The following is a 24,415-nucleotide window of genomic DNA, read 5'->3' as shown; positions in this document are numbered from 1 at the left end:
TGAGGTCATTATCGGTAGATTGGAGCTCATTGAGAATGTTGATAGAAAACACCAAGAATATCAATACATATCCATTGGAAGAACTATATGGGACACTAATGACCTATGAAATCAACAATGCCGAAATCAAATAAAAGACAAGGAAAAGCAAAAAGGAATCCAAAGAGTCTTCAAAACGCAAAATTGCTCTCAAATTGGCAATTGATGAAGGTACGTCCAATGAAAATGATCTTTAGTGCTTTTGAAAAATTCATCCCAATATATAAAATAAAAAATTATCAATCCCGCCGTAAATTCCAATTGCCTTTCATCATTTTTACATATTTCTATCTAGTTTAACATTAAACTTTCCATAAGAAAGATGCACAATCTTACTTTCACCTGTAAAGATGGCTACACATTATCCTTACCCCAACTTTATATGTATTTTATTTACGGGCAAACCAAACTTTATTACTGGACTTTCACCCGTAAAGATGGAGTGTATTTACTAGACTTTTGTGGCTTCTGGGCTTTATCTCAGTGTAATGATTTGTCTATAAAAGTTTTTCTTTTATAATTTTATATATTTCGGATCAAACAGGCAAGATTGTTCATTGGTGTTGCGTTGTCTTTATATACTCTGCTTATCTTTGTTAACTTTAACTAAAACTCTTGAATCCATCAAGAAGATTGTATATATCCTTTCTTTTTTGAATAGTATATTAAGTAAAATTGGAATTGCTTCTTTCTTACAACATTTTACAGAAGCAACTGGACCTTCTTTAATTTCTGTAATTATGGATCTTTTGGAATTTGGAGTCGGAATGACTTGCATTGTCCTTAAGTAATGGACTCAGGTGCAATATTCTTCCTTCCTTGTAGTGCTTTAGTAATTGTAATTTAATAGATGTATTTGGTGTATTCATAATTTTTGTGGAATATGTTGGTAGATACGGATGCATGTGAAGAACGTGGCTAACAAGCTCAATCAAATGACATAAATTTGCAATCTGGTCTTCCTCCACGTGCACCATCAACATTGGGTAAACAAAAACCTAATAGATTAGCTTCTTATGTTTGGGATCACTTCACTCTATTAGGCTCAAGGGATGATCCAGATGTTAGGTGCAAGTGTATTTGCAATCTGGTCTTCCTCCACGTGCACCATCAACATTGGGTAAACAAAAACCTAATAGATTAGCTTCTTATGTTTGGGATCACTTCACTCTATTAGGCTCAAGGGATGATCCAGATGTTAGGTGCAAGTGTATTTGCAATCTGGTCTTCCTCCACGTGCACCATCAACATTGGGTAAACGAAAACCTAATAGATTAACTTCTTATGTTTGGGATCACTTCACTCTATTGGGCTCAAGGGATGATTCAGATGTTAAGTGTAAATGTAATTATTGTGGAGTAGATTATGCTTGTGGTACTAAGAAGTGTGGTACTAGTACATTGAGTAATCATTTGACAAATCATTGTAAGAAGTATCCAGGTAGATTAGTGGATAAGAAGCAAAAAACCTTATCATTTGAGAACAAGAAAGAGGGTGGAGGGAGCAATCTTATTGTTGTTGGTCAAACCAAGGAAGAGTGTAGAGTTGCATGTGCTAAAATGATAGTTTTGGATGAATTACCTTTTAAGTTTGTTGAAGCTCGTGGTTTTAGGCTCTTTTGTAGTGTAGCATGTCCTCAATTTCAGGCTCCATCTCGTAGGACTCTTGTTAGAGATATTTATCAGTTGTATTTAGATGAAAAATTGAAATTGAGAGATGCATTTTCTTTTAACCGTCAAAGGGTTTCACTTACAACTGATACTTGGACTTCTATTCGGAATATTAATTACATGTCTCTTACAGCACACTACGTTGATCTTGATTGGACGCTTAATAAACATATTTTGAGTTTTTATGTTGTTCTAAATCATAAGTGAGAAACAATTGGAAAAATGATTGAGTCTTGCTTGTATGATCGGGGGATATAGAAAATTTTTGTAATAACTGTTGATAATCAAGCTCCAATGACACAGCCATTTCTTATCTTAGGTGAAAGGTAGTTTCCTGTGGTAGTGATGGATGGGTTCTAGATGAGAGGTATTTGCACTTGAGATGTTGTGCGCACATCATCAATTTGATTTTTGTTGAAGGCTTGAGGAAAGCACATGACTCCATTGTGAATATTCGCAATGCAATCAAATATGTGAAATATTCTCCCTCTAGGTATGAAAAATTGAAGGAGTGTGCAAGGAAAGAGAAGATTGATCGCAAGTCTATTGTGTTTTTGGATGTTCCAACTAGGTGGAATTCTACCTATTTGATGTTGGAAATGGCATTAAATTTTGAAAAAGCTTTCGATAGGTTAGAAGAAGAGGATGCTTAGTATTTGCATTACTTTCGAGATAATGATAATGGTAGAAGGAAGGGTGGACCTCCGTCAAATTTAGATTGGGAAAGCACATCTGTTTTTGTTAAATTTCTTGAAAATTTCTTCAATGTGACTTTGAAGTTTAGTGCTTCATTGGAAGTTAGTGCTTGTACTTATCTTCATGAAATTTGAATGGAAATTAAGGGAAAATTACTTGTTGTGTGAAATGGCGACTAATATGAAGAAGAAGTTTGATAAGTATTGGGGTAAAATGGAAAATGTGAATCAATTGTTGCTTTTTACTACTATCCTTGATCCAAAATACAAAATGGATTATGTTGAATATTGTTTGAATGATCTATATATGGATGGAGAAGTTGTTAGTAATATTATGAAATCTTTGAAAGCCAATTTGATGGATATTTATGAGTGATATGTAAGTCACGAAGGCATTCATGGAAGTAGTCAAGCATCAACTGAAGAGTCTTCAAGTTCAATCAATACTTATGAAGGATCTTCTTCTTCTGTAAGTGATGCTCGTCTTTCTAGATTTATGGAAAAACAAGCAATTAAGGATAAGGATGAGATAAAAAAAATGATGTTGAACGATACTTATTAGATGCTCGTGAAAGCATAGAGAATAAGGATTTTGAAGTTCTAGATTGGTGGAAGGTGAACGAAAATAAGTATGGCGTCTTGTCCAATTTGGCCAAAGAAGTGTTGGCAATTCAAGTTTCAACTGTTGGTTCAGAAAGTGCATTTAGTACTAGAGGAAGGATACTTGATCCTTTCCGTAGTTCCTTAAGTCCTAGAATGGTTGAGGTCTTAGTATGCACTCAAAATTGGTTGAAGGCTTCTCCGAACTTGGATGGTTTTTGCATGGAAGATGTTGAGCATTACAACCAAATGGATGAACTTTTAGAATCAATGAATTCAAAATCAACTGAAGATGACCAAGGGGCCAATGCTAAGTGGTTCATTTCATTTTACATGGTTTCACTTTTGAGATAGGCATATTAATCTGTCAATAATTTCATGATTTGTATATTTCCAACAATTTTCTTATTTTTGTAGAACTAATTTGCACAATTTTTATGCTAACAGGACGCTTGATACTACCGAGCTCTAGTATTGCAGAATTATTTTTGCTATATATTAACATAGTTGACCTTGGTCACAATTGCCATTCCTGGTATGTTTGTAAATAAAAACTTTATGTCTCTAGTCTTATTAAAATCCTTTCTTCTCACTGTTTCTGTGAGATGTCTTATAATTCATTTAGTCAGACTCGAAATATGCATATCTACAATCACCATGTTATGCTATATGTTTTTTGAATCTCAGAAGATTGGCAACTTTACTTGTTTTTGTCTGAAAAGAGGTGCCTGGACTGGAACCTCTTTATCCCTCAAACTTTCTAGCCTTAAGATCAAAGATTTGACACAACCATTTAGCATTCTCAGGTAATACCCTCCTCTAGAATTCAAAGAATCTCATTACTAATTTTAGTTCATATCACATCATAGTGCGTGCAAGTATATATCCAAGATCAAGCTTCTAATTCAATAGATGGCAATGCCTGCAGAATTTACAATGGATGGCAACTCTTTAATTTAAGTGAATCAAGTTTTTATGCTTCTTTTATGCAGACAGATCAAGCTTCCAACATTTTCATTTTTATATGATATGTTTACTTGTACAGATCAGAATCAACAGCTGCCTTTTTTGTTGGGATTTATCTGGAGATTGCAAACTGAGGTCTGAGATGCAATGGATGGCAGCTCTTCTAAGATGCAATATTTACAATAGATGACAGCCCTTTGGAGATGCAAAGCTCCTGATGAATCATTTTGCTTATTTAGCTGTCTATCACAAGTTTACCGTCTATATTAGTTTCCAAGTTTATTGACATTGGATCATGACTGTATTAGTTGTATTTGGTTGAATTTTTATTCGAATAGTTGTTACCCGTACTAAATATTAATCTTATTTGGATGACGTACAGGTTTTATTTGAGTATGTTTTGTTACATTTTGCCAAATCGACCAACCCGACCCAACCCGACCAATACTTGATTGGGTTGGATTCCAACATTTAATTGGGTTGGGTTGGGGTAAAAACTAACCCAATCCAACCCATGCCCACTCCTACTTGGGCCTTATGAAGCTTATTCACTTTTCCCATTATACCAAAGCTCTACCCTATGGAATGCTTTTAACAAAAATCTTCAAACACTTCAATGTCTCTCTTGATGATGAAGCCACTGTCAAACCTCGTCCCACCGATACAATCAATATTCAAACCCTCAAACGTATGAAACTTTATGAAACTCAAGGCCAGTGAGTGGCTTACACCAAAGGATTTGATCGTGCCTCGGGTTCTTCAACATTACCCTGTGAAGAAGAAAAGGAAGCCAACAAAGATGTTCCATTACCTTTGCATCCACTATCCATTAGTGCCCCTTATCCTCTTCCCGTGGGTTCAAATTTACTGAGGATCAGTATAATCTACTCACCGGGCATCTCGACTCAATCACGTCTTCAGCTGATGGGCTTAGCAATGTTCGTCATCATGTTCAGTCGCAGTAGGCCGCGATACAGGCTCGACAGGATGCCATTCTTGTACAGCAGGCAAAGACACAGGCTCAGCAGAATGCATTTTATGCTCACTTTTATATACATTTTCCTCCACCGCCTCCTCCGGAGCCTTAGTTTTATTTTTCTTATGAATGTTTTTTTTTGTAATCTGGAACTCTTTATGACTCTAACTTTATGCGTTTTGATTATGAAGTTATGAACTTATGTTTTTTATATACTACATTAATTGTAATTTTTGATTATGCCAAAAGGGAGGAAATTATATGAGATGATATGATGCATGATAAAGACGATATAATGCAATGAGATGAATATTGTATAAGATGCATGATAAGAATGCGTAAGTAAGCGGGAATACATGTATAAAAGATAGGGGGAATTATTTCTTTACTTATCAAATTTCTATTATTTCTTTACTTATCAAATATCTATTATCTCTTGTTTATTTCGTTACCTATTAAATTTCTATCATCTCTTGTTTGTATTAACCAAAAAGGAGAAAATTGTTGACCTACGATTGACTTTTTGTTTTGATTATAACAAACAAATTATATTTAATAATCGTATTTGAGTGATTATAGAAGTTATGACAAACATGGACAAAATGATGCTTTTAAAGCTTTCGCAAATTGAACAAAGTAAAAGTCGAGCTACACATCAAGACAACGAGCACCTCATCAAGTCAAACATAGATGAGATTAGAAGAAATTAGACTTGGATACCTTGATCTCAAATGGTAAGGTAAAACACTTTAGCATTTGGCACTTACGTCATTTGAAACTCAAGAAAAGTTTATTCGCACAACAAACATGATTTTTGTATAAATAATTTTTCTCAAGGGATGAACCTATTAGACTTTTAAGGAAATGTCAAAAAGTATGAAAAACATGTTAGAAATATCCTTCATGAGATTACATCCTTTTTAAAACATTAAAAAAAAGGAAAATTTCTAACTATCGGACACAAATTGGCCTAGAGAACGCATCCGGTAGCTCTGGCGGACGAGTCTGATGATCCGCGGTATGGAAGTTTTGTTCAACAATTAAGAAATTGAAAGTTCTGACTTTTGAACAAAAAACGGTTATTTGACGTCCAGTAGCCTCGTCCGGTAAGACAAAACTTTTGACAATTTTGCTGCTATAAATACCAAATCATTTTGCATTCAAAGACAGACCTTTGTGAGAATTAAAGAGAGAGATTATTGATCTTAACTACTCAATCATTTTTCTATATATACTTTTCAACTAATTTACATTAGAAAAACTTTTGATTGATTCAACCTTTGAAAATCTTTCTATTCATTAAAGTTTTTCTCATCTAACACTTGAGTTTCAATTATTGCTATCTACTAAAGTGTTAACTATCTTATCTTATTGTACTCAACTCCAAATATATCATTCATCACAAGAGAAATGTCTATTTGTAAACTCTTTGTTTTCAAACTTGTGGGTTGAGTTGAGGTCCCGAAAATCTCAACATTGTAAAATGATCGATGTTCCTTGATTGTAAATCACTGGAAGCAATGTAAGAATATTGGATTACACAATAAGTCAATCAATATAGTGAAAAATATCTTGCTCGTGACAGAGAGCTTAGTAACGGTGATAGTGATGGCAATGGGACGCCTCGCCTCATTTCTCCCACCCCACGCCCTGCTCGCACCTCACCTCGCGATGGGGCAGGAGGCTTGCCTAACAAAGTTAATATCCAAAATAAATACTACAAATCTTAAATATAATAGTCGCTATTGGTATATAACATTGATTATTAGGATGAACAAGATTTTTTGTGTTTTTTCCTTTGATATTGTCACAAAAGTTGTAACCCTACACACTTTAATTTATTACAATATATAGATTTTCAAATTTGTTCAGTTGAACATGTTATATTTTTTTATATTTATTTTTATCAATATAATATCAATTTGATAAAGTAGTATAACGGTATATATAAATTAGTCAAGTTTGATAAGACTTGTACAATTGAGAATACTAGAAAATAGGTCACATCTTTCTATTTGAAGCAAGTTAAACCCTAACCTTTTAATAAATAAATTCACGTCATTTGATTCGAGGTGGGTTTTTTTGCCCCATTCAGGGCGGGGTAAATTGCCATCACTAAACGGGGATGTAGATCATTACATTGGATTGAACCTTCATATCATATCATTTAACTTCTCTTCCCTTTTACTTATCTTTGCTTTTATTTATTACTTGTGATTTCATCTTAGTCTTTGCTCTTTTTCATATTTAAAAATATTTGATCAATTGCTACATTCAAATAAGCATTAGTTGTATACTTAGGCTCTGTTTGGTACCCATTTTTTTCAAAATGCATTTTTCTCTCTCTTCTTTTCAATCACACATTTTTTATTAAAATAATATTACACATAAATCAAAAAAAAATCTTATTTTTCAACCACACATTTCTCATCAATTTACTATTCAAAAATGCATTTTTACATAAAAATATTTTCCAAACACCCCCTTAAAATTATTTTTCGAAAAAGTTGTTATAACCAATTCACCCCTCCCCTCTTGATTAGCTAGACCTGGGCTTTCAATACTTAGCCTCTTAATTTTAAATTTTTCCCATTTCCTAGCACTTGTTTGGGCCCCATTTTTGGGTAAATAATGAATTTTTGAATAGTATATTGATGGAAAATATCTGGTTAAAAAATAAAGAAAAGTTTTGAATTTTCGTGTAATATTATTTTATTGAAAAATATGTGTTTAAAATAATTTTAAAATACTACTGAAAATTCATTTTTTCCAAAGAATCGGGCTCAAGCAAGGGCCTAATCATATTTGGGTACAAATCTTGAACTAAAGAATCGGGTATTGCTAGAAAAAGTCATTATGAGTGCCATATTAAGTTCAATGACCTTTGATCTATTATTTCGATCATGATTTTGGACGATGATCATGGTTTATAATCATGCAATCTAAATCCTCTCTCCGAAACATCCCGTTTCTATTAAATTTATCGGTAATACTCTAGAAAATAAAAATATTTTCTTTCTGATTAATTTTTTTCGAATTAAGAAGTTGTGTTTGTGACAGTCTCGAGTTCAAAATGATTACTTAAAATGCGAGCTAGAAAATACCTAGTCGGCCCCCTGGGGCACATCCAAGTTGGCAAAGGAAGGACAGTGCGGGGCTCGCAACCCCAGCGTGGGGAGTTCGATTCCTGGTTGGAGCAGCTAAGTGTTGTAATAACCAGAGGAAGGGTTGGAGCAGTTTGGTAATGTAATAACCATGAAGAAGGCTCCCTTGGGGCCAGGAGTATAAAGGCTGTTCGAACTCTGATCAACTTGGGCACATCCCGCGATTTACCTCCCTGAGCTGCTGAGGGGTCGGAAGTTCAGGGACGAGGATATAGTCTAGCGTAAACTGGGACACCTCGTTAAAAAAAAAAATAGAAAATACCTAGCCGATGTTTTCGGGTTTGGTGGGAGGGCTAATCTAGTCACTTTGCCTAGGTTTTCTTTTCTCTCTATGAATTAGCTGTTTTCCAGGTAAACATTCAAAAGGTGTATTGAGTCAGCTCATGGTTGCAAATGTGTGGAGCCCTTTTTCACCATATAATTGCACTCAAAATTTCATAAAATGACAAAAATAAGTGGGCTTCTGATGTTACCTCCGACACTTTTGCTTTCTATTTGTACTCCTCATAAGACCTAACAGGTATATTTTTGTAGGATAGGTCCCTCATCTTTTGGCAGGATGCTTATGAAGTCAAGTTACATTATCAGCTTGTTAGAGCCCAATTATTTGGAAAAAATGCCTTCTTCTACGGTGTTTTGATATCATTTTAATTACACATTTTTCAATAAAATAATATCACACGTAAATTCAAAACTTCTTATTTTTTAACCATACATTTCTCGTCAATGCACTATTCAAAAATTCATTTTTTCCTCCAAAATAGGACACAAACAAGGCCTATATTCGAATTAGATGGTATTATAAACAATGGGTTTTGCTACTTGTACACCCTGATACCCTCACTAAAGAGGGGCCCATGATTTTTTTATTCGTCGTGAGCCCCCATTTGTGAGGGGGGTTTGTAAGAAAAATCCTATAAACAATACTTTTGTTTTTTACTTATTCATTGTGTCTTTTCGAAGAATTTATGAATAATTTGATTTAAATGAATAAATAAAATAGTACTTTTAAATTCTTCAAATGTACGTTGGAAAAAGAAGTTTTGCCAATTTCTAAACACCCACAAAATTTTATGGTGGGCTGATGTCACTATCACAAATAATGACATTTTAGTCATTTTCACAAATCTCTTTACTCCGAACGAGTCCAACGTCGGTCGTCGGTGGAGGCGGCATTCATATGCATGCTACGTGGCGATTCCGTAATAATTTGCTTTTCTAAGGGTAAATTTGTCTATACACTAATTTTAAATTCAGAAAAGAAGACCTGAAAAACTGTGACAGATCATACTTTGCTTGCCTACTTCCAACCAATATGATTATTTCATTTTACATAGAAAATTTGCAAAATTGGTATTTAATCTATTTATCTAGTAGCAAGTTCATCCTCAATAATAAAAAGTTGGTCATCAACCTTTAATTATAGTTACACGAACAAATTATTCCAAAAACGAAAATTATCATAATATTTATTAATAATTTTTTTGATTTTTCAATATTATCATTGAAAAATTGCAACATTCGTATCTAACGCTTTATCCTAGTAGCAAGTTATTCAACAATTTTTAAATTAAGTTACATAATCAGTTTTCCACGATATAAATTGTTCGAATTATTGTTAGATTATTTGTATGGTCTTCACACATCCAATTCTTTTTATTAAGATATGTGTTTCTCTATAATGAGAGCACTTCTTAGGAACTTGGTAGGAAAATTAGATGATATCAATAGGAATGTTAAATGTGTTAAGTCAAGTCACTTGGCTTGTCCTGTCAGGCGAGTCGACTTGCGCTCACTTATGAGGTGAGTCGAGCTCTAGTTGCTTCGTTTTGTAGAATAGTGAATCAACTCGTCCCACTCAATACTTTGGGATTTCAATGTAAGTGAGTAAAATGTAATGTTGAGATGAATTTGCCTTTCGTTTTAAAGGTTTAGAATCAAAATGTTACTGAGACAACAGATTGGAGACTAATTGTGTAATTTTCTTAAATGCAGGTCAGTAATTAATTTCGTTTTTATGTTTCCCCACATTTGCCGACGTATTTAATTCATTTTTTTGTTTCTGGCCTTTATTCTCTCTCTCTTAATGAGACTGAAGCTTCGAATCTCAGAGAGCTTTTAACGATGGCGACGCCTACCGAAGCCCATCACAGAGTCTCCTCCTCTTCTTCTTCTTCATTCAAACGCTGCAGTTTCACAGTTCTCAGTTAGGCTTTTACTAACATATGAGCTGTACTAACTTTAATCGTTCGAAATTTCTGAAATGGAGACGAAAGTGACAGTCAATTCTACACCGTTTTTCACTGCGCTTGTGATGATTCTTGCGGTGATATTTAGTAGTGTTAGCGGAACTACTGATCCTAGTGATGGTAAAGCTTTAATGTGTGTTTCTCTTTGGTGTTATTTTAGTGATTTCTAGTGTGATTTGATCGGTGAGCTGATCAGGCTTACCATGGAGAAAAATGATGGAAATGAGTATTTTTCAACTTTGATACTAATACATTTTTAGAATTTAAGGTCTTGAATGATGCGATGTGATGTATATACGGGCGTGACTGACTGAGAGTCCTATGATTCAACTTTGATGAAAAAGTTATATTTGAATCTATAATGAACTTTTTGGTTTGTTCTGAAGAATGGTGATTTATTAGGGAAGTGACTAGAAGATGAGCCTTGGTCTTGTTAGTATGTGCTGGCATTTTACTTCCAATAATGATTTCATGAGATCATAGTATTATTAGGTAATTTGTTTGACTCCGGTAAACTGAATGGTAACATAATTTAGATATTGAGTTTGGAAAATTCGATTTTCCCATCTTGGTATAACACTGGATTCCAGGATAACTACAAATTGATAATTTGCTGGGTAGAAGTGATTCATTGTCGGACAAGTCCATTCATCAGAATACCTAGATGCATGTTGTCTCTGTCTCTGTTTCTTGTATATGTGCTTCTCTGTATATATGTGCTGCAGAAATTTGAAGGTATGAGGTCTGGTATTTTGTGTTTATTTTTTCTTAGTTGTGATATGACGAAGGGCGCATTAAATGTGATGAATCTAAAACCAAGCATAAGCTAGATTATTATCCAAGGGTAATTTTATAAAACTCTGGAGTTGAATTGTGGAGTTTTGAGCTCCTTCTCTCTTTATAGTTTGGGTGTTTAAGAATTTAACAGTCAATGTATGTCAAATGAGGACTCACTTGCAAAAGCAGCTACCTTGATTTTGTATTATCGGATTTTGCATGGCTACCATTCTTTCTCATATATTTGATCGGTTTTTTCTAGCATAAGCTTGAGAGTATATGGTGTTGGCTTGGTGTACAAAGATGTAAATTTGTCATTAGTATCAGATTGACTGCTGTTTATATCTGTTCAACTGAATCTGGTGTCATGATTGCCTGCATGGACAGTACAAGGGCTTCAAGTTTTGTACACTTCACTAAACAGTTCGTCACAGCTAACTGGGTGGAAATCTAGTGGAGGTGATCCTTGTGGAGAGTCGTGGAAGGGAGTCACATGTCAGGGTTCTGCTGTTGTCTCTGTGTGAGTTATGTTCTATTGGAATTCTGTATATTGACATTACAGGCACATTGAGGGCTTAATCAGTTCGTATTTTGGGCTGAATATTTTTTTATTCTATAAACAGTCAAATTTCTGGGTTGGAACTCAGCGGAACAATGGGTTACATGCTTAATAACCTAATTTCATTAAAGACGCTGTAAGAGAACTCTTTTCTCCATTGCACTTATTAGTCCAAATGTTTTTAAGTTGTTGTCAAAATTGAGTTAATTAATTTTTTATTTACTTTTGTTACAGGGATTTGAGTGATAATAATATTCGCGATGCAATTCCATATCAGCTACCTCCAAACCTGACAAACCTGTAATGTTTCGATATGTTATGAGGAGCAATTCTTTGTACGGTAGTAGTATTTATTTCAATGATACTTGTGCTAATGTTATTCACTTCTTTCTTCAGAAACCTTGCAAACAACAATATAAGTGGGAATCTCCCTTATTACATATCTAGTATGGCCTCTCTTAATTATTTGTGAGTGGCATATCCTCTACGCCCTCAATATATTAAAACAACTAGATGCATTATCTGATCTAGATGGGTTTCCATATTCATGGTTTTAGGAACGTTAGTCAGAATTCGCTGTCTCAGTCGATTGGAGATATGTTTGCCAATCATTCCGCCCTGGCAACTTTGTAAGGCACTGGGTTAAATTTGTAGTCTAACTTCGTAAATTTTGTCGTTTATTTTCATAAATCTCCATAGTTTATGTTCTATTCATTCAAATTCTCTTTTGCTTGTAGATTATGTATTCGACCACTCTCATCTTTGCTATGACTTCTTTTAGCCTTTCGATGCAGAACACAAAATAAGAGAGAGAGAGAGAGGAGAATCTCGTAGAGGGAAATTTTAATGTCAATAAATAATTATATTCCATTTATGTAAATTGAAGCCCTGGTTTTCCCTTTTATAGTTGTAAAATATGTTACCGTATGAGAACTTTTGATGCATCACAAGGGTATCAAATATCAAAACCCTAGTTAGTCAAAATACTAATCAAACTCTGTCTGAATCGAACTCTATTTTTTGTCATATTTCTCCTAGAATCTCCATCAGGTTCGTCATAAGTTAATTAATCTGCATGAGCATTTTAAATTTGAGTTATTGAATGAACGCATCTTTACTCGTCCTTCATACAAATGGTAAATGTAATAAGAAAAATAGGAACACTTGGAGATGTTATTCCATTTTTACTTTTTCTATCTGAATATCAAACAGTATATTGTATTAGAAAGTACAATAATGTTTAGTGTTTGTCATTTATGAAAACTTCAACTGCAACTTCACTCGGTTTTCTTTGACCAAATTTACTTTAACAAACAATCACTACCTAGTCTGGCAGATCGGCACAATTAGGAGAATAATGCCTAATTTTTTAAGCAAGCAATGATTTTCTCAATGCCAAAACCCTTCGTGGTAAAACTTGCTGTCATGGTATTGTATCTTGAGGATAGTTATTATCAACGTTTCACATTTCAAAGACGCACTAGTGGACGGGGATCTGTTTCAATCTTGTTTGTAAGTACCCATTAACATGAGGCCGTTGCAGGGATTTATCATTCAACAATTTCACTGGAGATCTTCCACCTTCCTTCAATTCATTGACAAATCTGTCCACTCTGTGAGTACGAAAATTATACTACATTGTATCTTCTCTCTCTCTCTTGTGTGCTCTGTGTTCATTGCTGATATTGTCTGTATATTTCTCTTTTGGCAGCCATGTGCAAAACAACCAACTTACTGGTTCTCTCAACATCTTAGCGGGTTTGCCTTTGACTAACTTGTAAGGATTTCTCGCACCTCTCTCTCTTGCGTGGATTCCTCGAACCATCAAGGTTGATATCATGTAGATGCTATTGCTAATATTATTTTGTGCAGAAATGTTGCGAACAACCATTTTAGTGGGTGGATACCAAAAGAACTAAGCTCTATCCCTAATTTTATGTGAGTGACTGCATGCATTTAAATATCTCTGTAATTATGATGCTATTATTTTTTTAATGTGCCTTGTATGTCAAAAACAGATACGATGGAAATGCATTTGCCAATGGCCCAGCTCCACCGCTGCCACCATTCACCTCTCCTCCTCCAGGTAGCTCTCGCAACAACAGAAATCGTTCTCCTCCTAGTGGTCATTCACCGCAGGATTCTGATCACCCAACTTCTAATCAACACAGTGGAAACAAAAAGAATGGGTTGACAACTGGTCCTATTATAGGTATAGTTGTAGGATCTTCAATGACAGTTATCTTTGTCATGCTTGCACTTGTTTTTTGTCTTCAAAAGGGGAACAAGAAGGAAATTGTTGCACGACCATCCTCGGCAGCAAGTTTTCCTGTCAGCACAGATAAAGGTAGCTGTTTCCTGTCATCACAATAATTACTTCGTAAACTTCTCATTTGTTATTTAGACCTGATGTTTGGATGGTGGCCTTGTCTTTGATAGTAGTTTGATGGACAAACACTCCTACTAGCAGGACGTATCTGCATTAGACACTTGTAGAGCGGTGTTGGACCTGGACACTACATGTATCAAACAAGCTATGTGCCCTTGTTCCGTTATTTATATATATTTTTAAATTACGACACTCGAGGATACTTTAGAGACACTCCTTGCTCAAGTGTCAAACGTGCTATGTGCCATTTCCTATATTAAAAAATATTAAAATAAAGATCTAACATATGAATTTAAAATTTTGAAGATTTTAAACCAACGTTTCTATGTCCTACTTTTTTGAAAAATCACATGTCGGCGCGATTGAGTTGTATCCGTGTCGCATATCCGAGTCTGAGTCCATGTCCGTGTCCGTGCAACTTAGCTATGATGTACATATTGCTAATATTTCATGTGTAGATTTTTTGCTCTCTTTTTCTACTGACACGAGTCAATTTTTGTGTTCTACAAAGAGTAGTCTGCTTTGCATAACTCCAGGTTCCTTTACTTTGATTGTAGCTTTTTCTGCACATAGGTTCAGGATCTCATGCTCCTGAGTTGTTTGCTGTTAAGTTCTCTCTTAATTTTCTTAAGAAATATTTGGTTAGGCATACTACCTTTCAAATCAAGTTTATCTGTACATGGACATCCTGATAGCATTGAACATCATTTTTCTAGTATATTCCTTATGCATAAAGTGCACAGCAATAAAGTTTAAAAGATTCTAGTTATTTGCCACTGTCATCTAACTTGCTATAACATGTAATTCTTTCTAAAGCTTCAGATCTTTTTGCCATACACCGCTTTATTTAGGTCTTTACTAGTCTTCTTGTTATAGTTGTTTCAACTTTCAACTGAGTAATGACAACTATACTGTTATAGTTGTTTCAACTTTCAGAGTAATGACAACTATACTTATCTTTTGATAATTTTGCATATGTTAATCATAAATTTGTTTTACTGTCAAATGTCAATCTAAACTTAATTGGCCGCTACTGGGTGCGTATAATGTACTTTTTACTTTTATCCTTTTTGTGAGTTCTGCAATATATTAAGTTTAGAATTAAGAGAATCAAGATCCTCATCTGTTTACAAATAATTCTAATATTCCAAATATCTTTTCATGTTTTTTGTTCATTTTTTAGGTGGCTCTAAATTTATGCATTATCAACTCTCTGCTTTGTTTCTAGTGAATATGGAGATGCAAGAGCAAAGGACAAATTCTACAGTCACTGTAGCTGATTTAAAGCCTCTGCCAGCAGAAAGGGTGACAATTGAAAGAATACAAGGGAAAAATGGATCTATAAAAAGAATGAAGTCTCCTGTAACGGCCACATCTTATACAGTTGCTGCGCTTCAAACTGCAACAAATAGCTTTTGTCAAGAAAATCTAGTTGGTGAAGGTTCCCTTGGTCGTGTGTACAGAGCAGAGTTCCCAAATGGAAAGGTAATCTCATTTTTTTTATTTTTCTCATGGCTATAACATATCTGAGTACATAAACAATTTCTTTATTTGATTGTTGAACAGTTAAATATTATGAAATTTAAGCAAGTAAAAATCATTAGTCTCCTGCTTGGAAATAGCTACTTTATAATGGACTAAACTGAATTCCCATTTTACCTGTTCAGATGAGACTCACACTCAATATAGATAATGAACTGCTTTCGATAAAGAGCTGTTAATGTTGATAAATAGGATCTTTTCATTTCTCACCTCAAAAAAAATAATAATAATAATAAAACTTGTTCAGATGACATAACATCAAGATGAGGAAACTGTGGCATGACACTTGGCAATGTCACATTGTCTGAAAGTGAAAAGTATCCTTATGCTTATCTCTTAAACAATTCAAAAGGGTGAAATGAATGTTCTTGTATGTGATTTATTTCAGATTATGGCTATTAAGAAGATAGACAATGCAGCACTGTCACTACAGGAGGAAGATAATTTTCTTGAAGCTGTTTCAAATATGTCACGACTGAGGCACCCCAACGTTGTTCCGTTGGCTGGATATTGTACAGAGCATGGACAACGTCTTCTGGTTTATGATTATGTTGGAAATGGCAGTTTGCATGATATGTTGCACTTTGCTGATGAGAGAAGCAAGATGCTTACATGGAATGCACGGGTTAGACTAGCACTTGGCACTGCTCGGGCTTTAGAGTATGCATGTGTATTGAGTTTTAAAGAACCTTCCCCGCTCCCTCTCTCTCATGGGGTTTGCTTACTAAAATGAAGCTTCTTTGCTTAGGTACTTGCACGAAGTGTGTTTACCTTCGGTTGTACATAAAAACTTAAAATCAGCTAACATTTTACTAGATGAAGAGCTCAATCCCCATTTGTCAGACTGTGGATTAGCTACTCTGACTCCAAACACAGAACGACAGGTACATATGTTATGTAATTGACATGTGAAGGGAAATTGAGAAGTTTATTCATGTCTTTCTAGTTGGAAAAATCCGACGGGAAATAGAAATTGAATTGCGTTTCAGCTTACTGGAAAGTATCAGTTAATATAGAGTTGTTATATGATTTGTTTACTAGTTTATTGCGCTGATCCGAAACAGTGGCAATCAGCATCAGGGCCGACGAAGGTAGCTTCTGATATTCTAACTTCCATTACTATATTGACAGATTTCATCGACCCAGATGGTTGGTTCATTTGGTTACAGTGCTCCTGAGTTCGCCTTATCTGGAATATACACTGTAAAGAGCGATGTATATAGCTTTGGTGTGGTTATGTTGGAGCTTCTAACGGGTCGGAAGCCACTTGATAGGTAAACCTAATCCTACATGATTTGGCTATCACAGTTTTATTCTCTCGGTCACTTCTCAGGATGACTCCACTCTTGATTTCTTCCTTCATTTTCCCTGGCTCGTGGTACAGTTCAAGAGTGAGATCAGAACAATCACTCGTGAGATGGGCCACTCCGCAACTTCATGATATTGACGCTTTAGCAAAGATGGTTGACCCTTCACTAGATGGCATGTACCCTGCAAAATCATTGTCCCGGTGTGCAGACATTATTGCCCTTTGTGTCCAGGTAAAGGTTTGGGTGCCAAAATTTTTCTGTGCTAGCGTTTAAATATTATTAATTTTTGATTTCCATACAGCCTGAACCCGAGTTTAGGCCCCCCATGTCTGAGGTTGTGCAAGCACTGGTTCGCTTGATGCAGAGGGCGAGCATTATCCAGAGACGGTCCAGTGATGATTCAGGTTTCGCATTCAAGACTCCATATCACGAAGCAACTGACTTTTCATAACAAATAATCCAGCTGTGATGTCCAGCTTAGCAACTACAATGAATAAAGAATCAAAGTCGGAAGCCAAAGGGTCATTAGCAAAAAAATGTCCCTATCGTTTGTACTTGTTGCAAAAATGGTCCCTATCGTTTTGAACTTGCTATTTATACCCTCATTTCAGACCTTTCTTGTAGAATTGGTCTTTTCCGTCATATTCCGTTAAATCCATCTGTTAAATATGTGTAATTTGATGTAAAAGGTCTATTGTTTGTTGTAATTATGCACATAGTCCCTATCATTTCAATTTTGATATTTGGATATTCAAATCAACGTTTTTTTTTTTGCTTAAAAGGTCCTTGCGTCCATTTTTCCGTTATAACATTATGAAATGACTAATTTATCATCATATTTAAAGAACCAAATAGAAAATAGAAATAATATCTAAAGTTTATAATTTTTTTTAAAGTACAAACAAGTCTCAAAAAAATAATTGAAACATTTTTATAAACAAAAACATTTCATCTTACCAATTAACCTAAATACCCTACGCCCATCCCCTACACCCCACCACCACCATTACAAAATTAATTAAAGAGATAATTAACAATATAATAAAAATAAAAATAATTAAAAATAGAAAAAATTTATAAAAACAAAATGGTATTTATACCTCATCAAATATTTTTTCATACTTTTAATTCTCTTTTTAATTATTTTGGTGGTGGAGGATAGGTGTACGAGTAGGGTAGGTGGGTTATTTGGGAATATAAAATTTTTTTTATTAGAATGTTTTAAATTTTTATATGTGAGATTTGTTTGTAATTTTTAAAAAATATTAGAAACTCTATATGCAATTTTTTTATATTATTTCTTTTTTCTATTTTTTTTTATTTAAAGATGGTAGATTAGTTATTTTATAATGTTATAATAGAAAAAATGAATGCAATTTTAAGCAAAGAAATGTCGATGTGAATAATCAAATGTCAAAATTGAAATGATAGGGACTTTGCGCAATTATAGCAAACAATAGGAACATTTTACATCAAATTACACATATTTAACAGAAGGTATTTAACGGAATATGACGAAAAGGATCAATACTGCAAGAAAGGTTTGAAATGAGGGTGTAAATACCAAGTTCTAAACAATAGGGACTATTTTCACAATGAGTACAAACGATAGGGATGTTTTTTGCTCATTACCCGAAGCCAAACCATATAAATTACAATGGCTTCAGTTTGATCTGGCAATTTTTGCTTGCGCTCATATAATCCGTTATACAAGTCAAATATTCCATAACAATGTTGAGTTCAGAAATGAAGCTCTCTCCCAGTAGACTTGATTCGTAGTTAAACAGAGCAGCCTATTCAAACGAATCTTTTATACATGTTTATCTTCAACTTCAAACATAAATGTTGCTTTTAGAAACATAAATCCCAAGTTTGGTACCAAATACAAGTAGCTATTGTGAGAAACTGAGAAACAAATTTTCACATAGCCAATCACAGTTTCTGAATAACGACTGAATTCAATAACCCGGCTTCCTCAATTGTCTGGTTCGGATCAGTGAGAACCTTGGGAGGAAATCCAACAGATTGCAGCTGATAAGTCCTGGTTCCTCCCGGCCTAGATGCATCAATGAAGGACCGGATATCATCTATAGTATGCTGATAGTTGAAGCGTGCTACCATGCGTGTTCCATCAGCCAATCGTAGCTGAATTGAGGTGGAAGGCAGTGATTGGTCAACAACCAAGCCTGCAGAAGGAGATGGAGCAGTTCTGAGTGGAACAGAAACAGTTGCCTCGACCCCGTTCTCAGTTGCGGAGCTACTTCCTAGAGTTCTACCAGTACCTTGAAATGGAACCTGACGTTTCTCTGGTTCCTGCAAAAACATGAAAGAGAATGTAAATACTTAATCAATCACAGACATTTATTTCAAAGGTAGAATCAGTAATGAAAAAGTCAAAAGATGCTCCCGGCAGATAAATTGCGTATTCCACTTAATAAAACGCCTATTCTTCCCCATCTAGGACACTCATTTAGAGCCTCAGTTTTGTCATTCAAAATTCTCAATAGTCACGTCAAAAGGAAAATGAAGATGTGCAATCATGAGAAAAGAAATGGAATGAATGTGAAACTCGTATACCTATGCCCATAAAAGATGGGGAGGCATAAGGAAAACAAGAAGATTCAGCATAAACTTACAGGGCAGTTCTCATCCCTCCTCACAAGATTCACGTGAACAGATGATCTCCTGTCTGCAGGTTCAAGCTCTTTAGGGCACTCGGATTTTCTGATGCTCTGCAATAGAATATCATTATATGCCATTAAATCCTGAACAACACTCCCAAGAGTAATCACAAATGATTTTATTTTTTTTTCTTTATTTGGTTTTGGGTTGGGAGTGCTCATGTTATGAGATGTAAACAGTTTATGAAATCTGGAAATTTTGTTGTTTAACAGACCTCCTCTCCTAAGCATCAACAGATAGAAGTCTTTAAAATAACTTTCTCAGGTCAGATGGAAAAAGAAAGCAAGCACAAGCAATAGAAAAGGAAAAAATTTGAGAAGCACACTAATCGAATGAACAATGTTGATATATAGTGGCCGCCAGCAGTCTGTTAGTCAAGCGTGATAATCAAAAACATCATTTCAAGAAGATCTAACATCATACTCCAGTTGCTTCTTCTTTTAAAAACTTTTTTAAGTTGTAACATGCATTGCTTGTTACCTCCAGAAAAGGTGCATTTTCAGGATCATCCAAACTCCTCAGAGGGCCATCATTAACAGTGAAACCATTTCTCCAGAAAACAATGCTGTGTACTACTGACTCAGGCTGCTGGGGAGCTGCAGATGGCGCAGTTTCACCCGAGAGTAACCTTCCAGTCCCAGTAAAGCTTCTTGAGCTGGAAGATGGATTAAGATTTTCCAAGGGGCCTTGAACAGCACCCAACTGCCTTGCTTGATCAAAAATTGCATCCACATCATTACCCTTTGAAGGATCTTGGACAAGCATACCACTGCAAATTTTATGATAAATAAGTCAGTTCATTGTGAATGGCATCATACATATCAACAGAATGAGATTTCAAAAGGCATGTGAATTTTTCTGGCAGAAAGAGTGAAGAAACATATATGTGGAGAAAATGATAACATGTAAAACGTGTAGATCAGACTCAATCATTTCAAGCAACATAAAGCTACCTAGCAGACTCATTCCATCAGTTCAAGGATTTGTTTCATGCACACTAAGCATCCAAAAAGAGCTAAGAAGGAATACAAGTCATCTTCAATAATTGTAATGTAACTCGCGTGACTTTTAAATGCGTACTCATTTTATGCACCACACACTTCCAATAGTAAAGCTAGCCACTTCTTCCAGCTGTCTTTTCCTTCGTTTTTGTTATAATTTCTTCTCTTCTTTTCTTTATATTTTTTCCTCTCCCCCCTTTTTTTCCTCAAAGAATGGAGAGAGGAATGATAAACTGCCTCAGAACATTAATTCTATTTTGAGTAATCACTACAACTTAGCCTCATTTTGGCAAAATTTATAAACATCCATAAATGGTCAATCTATATTTGCAACCACATTACAATGGACCCATAAGTACTATCTACTTATCCAACGCTCATTTATTTCTGTTTATATATCAAACTGTTCATATATTCTTCCCAAACAGAGCAAAATTTGCACAACTGTAAGTTATACACTCAAAGACTAGATGATACAGAAATAAGAAGGCAAGACATAAGAATAAATTTTGCCCCAAAACCTGAAGGCAGTACAACTTCCAGTAATAAATTGCTCACCAGAAATAATTATGAATAGGATTTCTATTTGTTCGAGTGATACTAGGAGTTTTCACCAAAAAAATAGAGCTTGAGTTTGAAATAGGAATTTCATTGAAGATTATTTCCTTTTAATGGTAATCTACAAAACTTCTGAGAAAACTTAAATCTACCAAGTAAAAAGGCTCAAAGGCAATAAAGATTATACAACTTTGTCCATTTTAATTTAGTTTGAGAGGGTACAGTCAGCACTCTAACAATCAAGATTCCTATTATGCACCTTTAACGTGCAATTTTCATAAAAAGCATTGAGAAGACATGTTAATTAATTTTTTTTTAGTGCAAGAAAATAAATTTTGTGTGCTTTTCAATTTAGGTCAGATTACGTTCAGGACATAGCAGTAATTTTTTTTTTTTTTAAGGTTAAAAAGGCAAAATTACATTTGAAATTAAAAAAAGCCCGACTTTCTTAACCCAGCTGACAAACATATTTTATAGGGCGGATGAAGCCGTGAAAGATAAAATTAGGTTTTAAGTGATGATCATTTAGAAAAGGCGTGTTTTCTGGCCTTCAAAAATTTACAAGTCTAAAAACTTGGGGTTGCTTTGCAATTTTGCTGCTCGAGGATAGAGAGACCAACTCATGGCTGCCAAGATGAAAAACCAGCAACGGCGTGTAAAGATTGTGCCAGAAGGGAGGAAATGAAGAAAATCACTAATAATCTCGACCTATATTGAGATAAACAATTAGTTTTGGATTTTTAAGTTATATTTGCGGTATCTTTTCTCAACGGTGTCAGAAACCTTATTTCAACACGTGTCAAGTGCGTATTGGACACCAACACACTGGCAACGGAAATGTGTCAGTGCATCAGAGCAAGATTCAATAAATTATTTCAAGGAACCAAACCCACTGCAAGCTGCAACAAAACAACAAATAATACCATGCACTACATTCTAACCCTTTTTATTCTTAACCAAAAACAATATTGTTTCCCAGAACCATTAGAACGGCAAACTTGAAACCATCAGATCACATACTGAGAACTACGAGTTCAGAAATTGGATAATTTTCTTTTCTCAAGGATTTCTGACCCAAGAAAGTCTAAATGATCTAGTTCAAGATAAATTAAGAACTTACTCAAGGCATTTATGAAGTAACACATATATTTTATCAAGCATTGATGTCAAGATGAAAAATAACATCCCTTAATCCAAACATGCTAGATATGGGTTAGAAGTGTGAAAAGTCACTTTCTGTACCTAAAAGGAACTCTTCTTCTTCAAAAAAACTGAATCATAATATTTAATAATTTCTCCAACTCCCAAAATTAAATGTTCGAGAGTCCAGCATACATCTACAAACTAATTTTATCAATATTAGAAATTTGATGGATTGCAAAGGGCCCAGGAGGTTGTGTCAGGATTTCAAAGAATTGACAGTTTCAGTAATGCGTTGTCCTAAGAAACCAAACATTTTTATCACCAAACAGAATTGAGTGTATAACCAACTTAGCCTTCGACAAGAATATCAACTAGTCCTAGGCAACTATCAATGTTAAATAACTGCAGGGATACAATCTGAGCACATATAGCAACATTAAAATCGCCCCCATATACAACTCGCCCAATCATTCAAATGGGTACATACTTTAACTACATGGTAAATATTCAATTTTCGAACTTCTAAATATATATTATTGTGATCTTGGAAACAAAATTCAATGCCATGGTATTAACATCAAAAGGTAAAAAACAAATAGATAGCAGGAAAACCCAACTCACAGCAACCTAATCACAACCCACACAAAATCATGCCAAGATGACACACAAACAATTTAATCCAATTAAGCATTTAAATTTATTTATTTTTTCCAACAACCTTAATCAAATCTCAGAGACACAAAAACTTCCATTCAATCACAAACGTTACGTAAAAACAGTCAATTAAGAAAATCACAAGCCAGATAACACCATAGGTATTTTCTTTCTCTTTTGGGAAATAAAAATGGACCTCTTTTCGCCACCGGTGTAGTACTCCTGTGGGCCATCAGAGTCGCTGTCTGAGTCATGGCCAGAGGGCCGATTCAAGTCGGAGAGAGTCCGGATGCCGCCGGGGCGGCTACTCGAGGACTTTGAGGGTTTCTTATCGCGTGAAGACATGATTACTGGAATTTTCTATGCTCTGGAATTGGGGATATTTGGAGGAGGGGTCTGATTCGGTGACTTCTTTTTTGGCTTTCTTAAATAGGCCATCTCATTATCTTTATTCTCGCTTGAGAGAAAAATAAAATAAATAAGTAAATTATTACTTTTACGGAATTTTATTTCAACAAGTAAAAAATAATTAATTAATTAATTACTTTTTTTAAAAGAATAAATAACTTGTTCTTTTCAAATTTAACGAATTAATTACGCTAATCCTGATTACAATTTCTTCTCAAATATTCCGTCACCAACTCAATGTGGTTTAAAAACGAGAAACAAGTATTTTGTTGAATTAGCTTATTTATTATTTGAATATAAGGTCAAATAAATCTTTTTAAGTTATCTAAACAATTTTTTTAAATGAATCGTGATGAGAGACAAGATGTGCTAACTTATAGATAGATGAGGTTATGGAGGGAAATACCTAGAAATGACCCAAATAAAAAGGTCATTTTTCCAAAATAGCCTTTGGCTAATTTTGATACTCAAAATACCTCTTTATAATATTGCATAATAAGTTGATGAAATATAGAAATCTTTCATTTTAGTCCTTAAAAAATCAAAATACTGTATAAATTTTAATAGATTACCAATTTATTTGATTTATGTTAGCTCTAAGTAGTACCCCCATTTATTGATATCAGAGCCATAGAGATCATGAAAATTAAAATAAAGAAAATAAATAATTATTGGTGTTTAGAAGAAGAAAAAGGTAATTATATATTTTTAAAACCTATTCATAGTAAATTAAAAATAATGACTTTGACAATAATTAAAGAACTTCATAAAGAAATAAAAGAACAAGTATTAAAAAAATTAATAATTGAAACAATAAAGGATATATATATATATATGAGAAAATTATTAATATATATGAAGATGAAGAAAATAATTTATATTATAAAGAAAAATATGAGTACAATTGATAATACACATCAAAAATTAAATAAATTACTTTTAAAATGGATAAAATACAAGAAGAAATAAGAAATATAATGTTAATAGTAGAAAGAATGAGAATATCAAAAAATAGACAATTAACAAAATTAAA

General features: G+C 34.3%; 2 protein-coding genes across 3 annotated transcripts; one reads left to right on the top strand and one right to left on the bottom strand.

Moving 5' to 3' along the window:
* Positions 1–10,147: 10,147 nt before the first annotated feature.
* LOC111376650 (protein STRUBBELIG-RECEPTOR FAMILY 8-like) lies at positions 10,148–17,696 on the top strand. 2 transcript variants are annotated; one of them, XR_002699519.1, is made up of 17 exons: positions 10,148–10,479; positions 11,524–11,656; positions 11,760–11,831; positions 11,930–11,995; positions 12,092–12,163; positions 12,253–12,324; positions 13,239–13,310; positions 13,407–13,472; positions 13,568–13,633; positions 13,714–14,042; positions 15,313–15,569; positions 16,015–16,286; positions 16,375–16,510; positions 16,758–16,900; positions 17,011–17,167; positions 17,238–17,457; positions 17,561–17,696. XR_002699519.1 is itself a non-coding variant. In XM_022999621.1 (16 exons), the coding sequence occupies exons 1-16, from the start codon at positions 10,374–10,376 to the stop codon at positions 17,385–17,387; spliced, it is 2,169 nt and encodes a 722-aa protein (XP_022855389.1). In that variant the 5' UTR covers positions 10,148–10,373; the 3' UTR covers positions 17,388–17,696. The 2 variants fall into 2 exon arrangements, 1 of the variants encoding a protein (XP_022855389.1); XM_022999621.1 differs by having other exon boundaries at positions 17,238–17,696.
* An 836-nt stretch (positions 17,697–18,532) lies between these two features.
* On the bottom strand, positions 18,533–23,425 carry LOC111376649 (plant UBX domain-containing protein 4-like). Its single transcript, XM_022999620.1, has 4 exons — positions 23,171–23,425; positions 20,099–20,387; positions 19,573–19,668; positions 18,533–19,249 (listed from the first exon to the last, which is right to left on the bottom strand). Exons 1-4 carry the CDS (start codon positions 23,317–23,319, stop codon positions 18,869–18,871), a joined length of 915 nt encoding a protein of 304 aa, XP_022855388.1. The 5' UTR covers positions 23,320–23,425; the 3' UTR covers positions 18,533–18,868.
* Between the last annotated feature and the right edge of the window lie 990 nt (positions 23,426–24,415).

Source organism: Olea europaea, unplaced genomic scaffold, assembly GCF_002742605.1.
Source record: "Olea europaea var. sylvestris unplaced genomic scaffold, O_europaea_v1 scaffold1542, whole genome shotgun sequence".
Taxonomy (NCBI): domain Eukaryota; kingdom Viridiplantae; phylum Streptophyta; class Magnoliopsida; order Lamiales; family Oleaceae; genus Olea; species Olea europaea.
Note: the sequence above shows the minus strand (reverse complement) of the source record. Positions and strands in the feature narration are given on the sequence as shown.

Bases quoted from the DNA above. Each gene is read 5' to 3' on its own strand.
- LOC111376650 (XM_022999621.1), top strand. From the start codon at position 10,374: ATGGAGACGAAAGTGACAGTCAATTCTACACCGTTTTTCACTGCGCTT. The intron at 10,480-11,523 runs GTAAAGCTTTAA...CTGCATGGACAG, and splicing joins AACTACTGATCCTAGTGATG to TACAAGGGCTTCAAGTTTTG. The intron at 12,164-12,252 runs GTGAGTGGCATA...TCATGGTTTTAG, and splicing joins ATGGCCTCTCTTAATTATTT to GAACGTTAGTCAGAATTCGC.
- LOC111376649 (XM_022999620.1), bottom strand. From the start codon at position 23,319: ATGTCTTCACGCGATAAGAAACCCTCAAAGTCCTCGAGTAGCCGCCCC. The intron at 20,388-23,170 runs GTCCATTTTTAT...TAAAATTTGCAG, and splicing joins TACACCGGTGGCGAAAAGAG to TGGTATGCTTGTCCAAGATC. The intron at 19,669-20,098 runs GTAACAAGCAAT...ATTCTATTGCAG, and splicing joins AAAATGCACCTTTTCTGGAG to AGCATCAGAAAATCCGAGTG.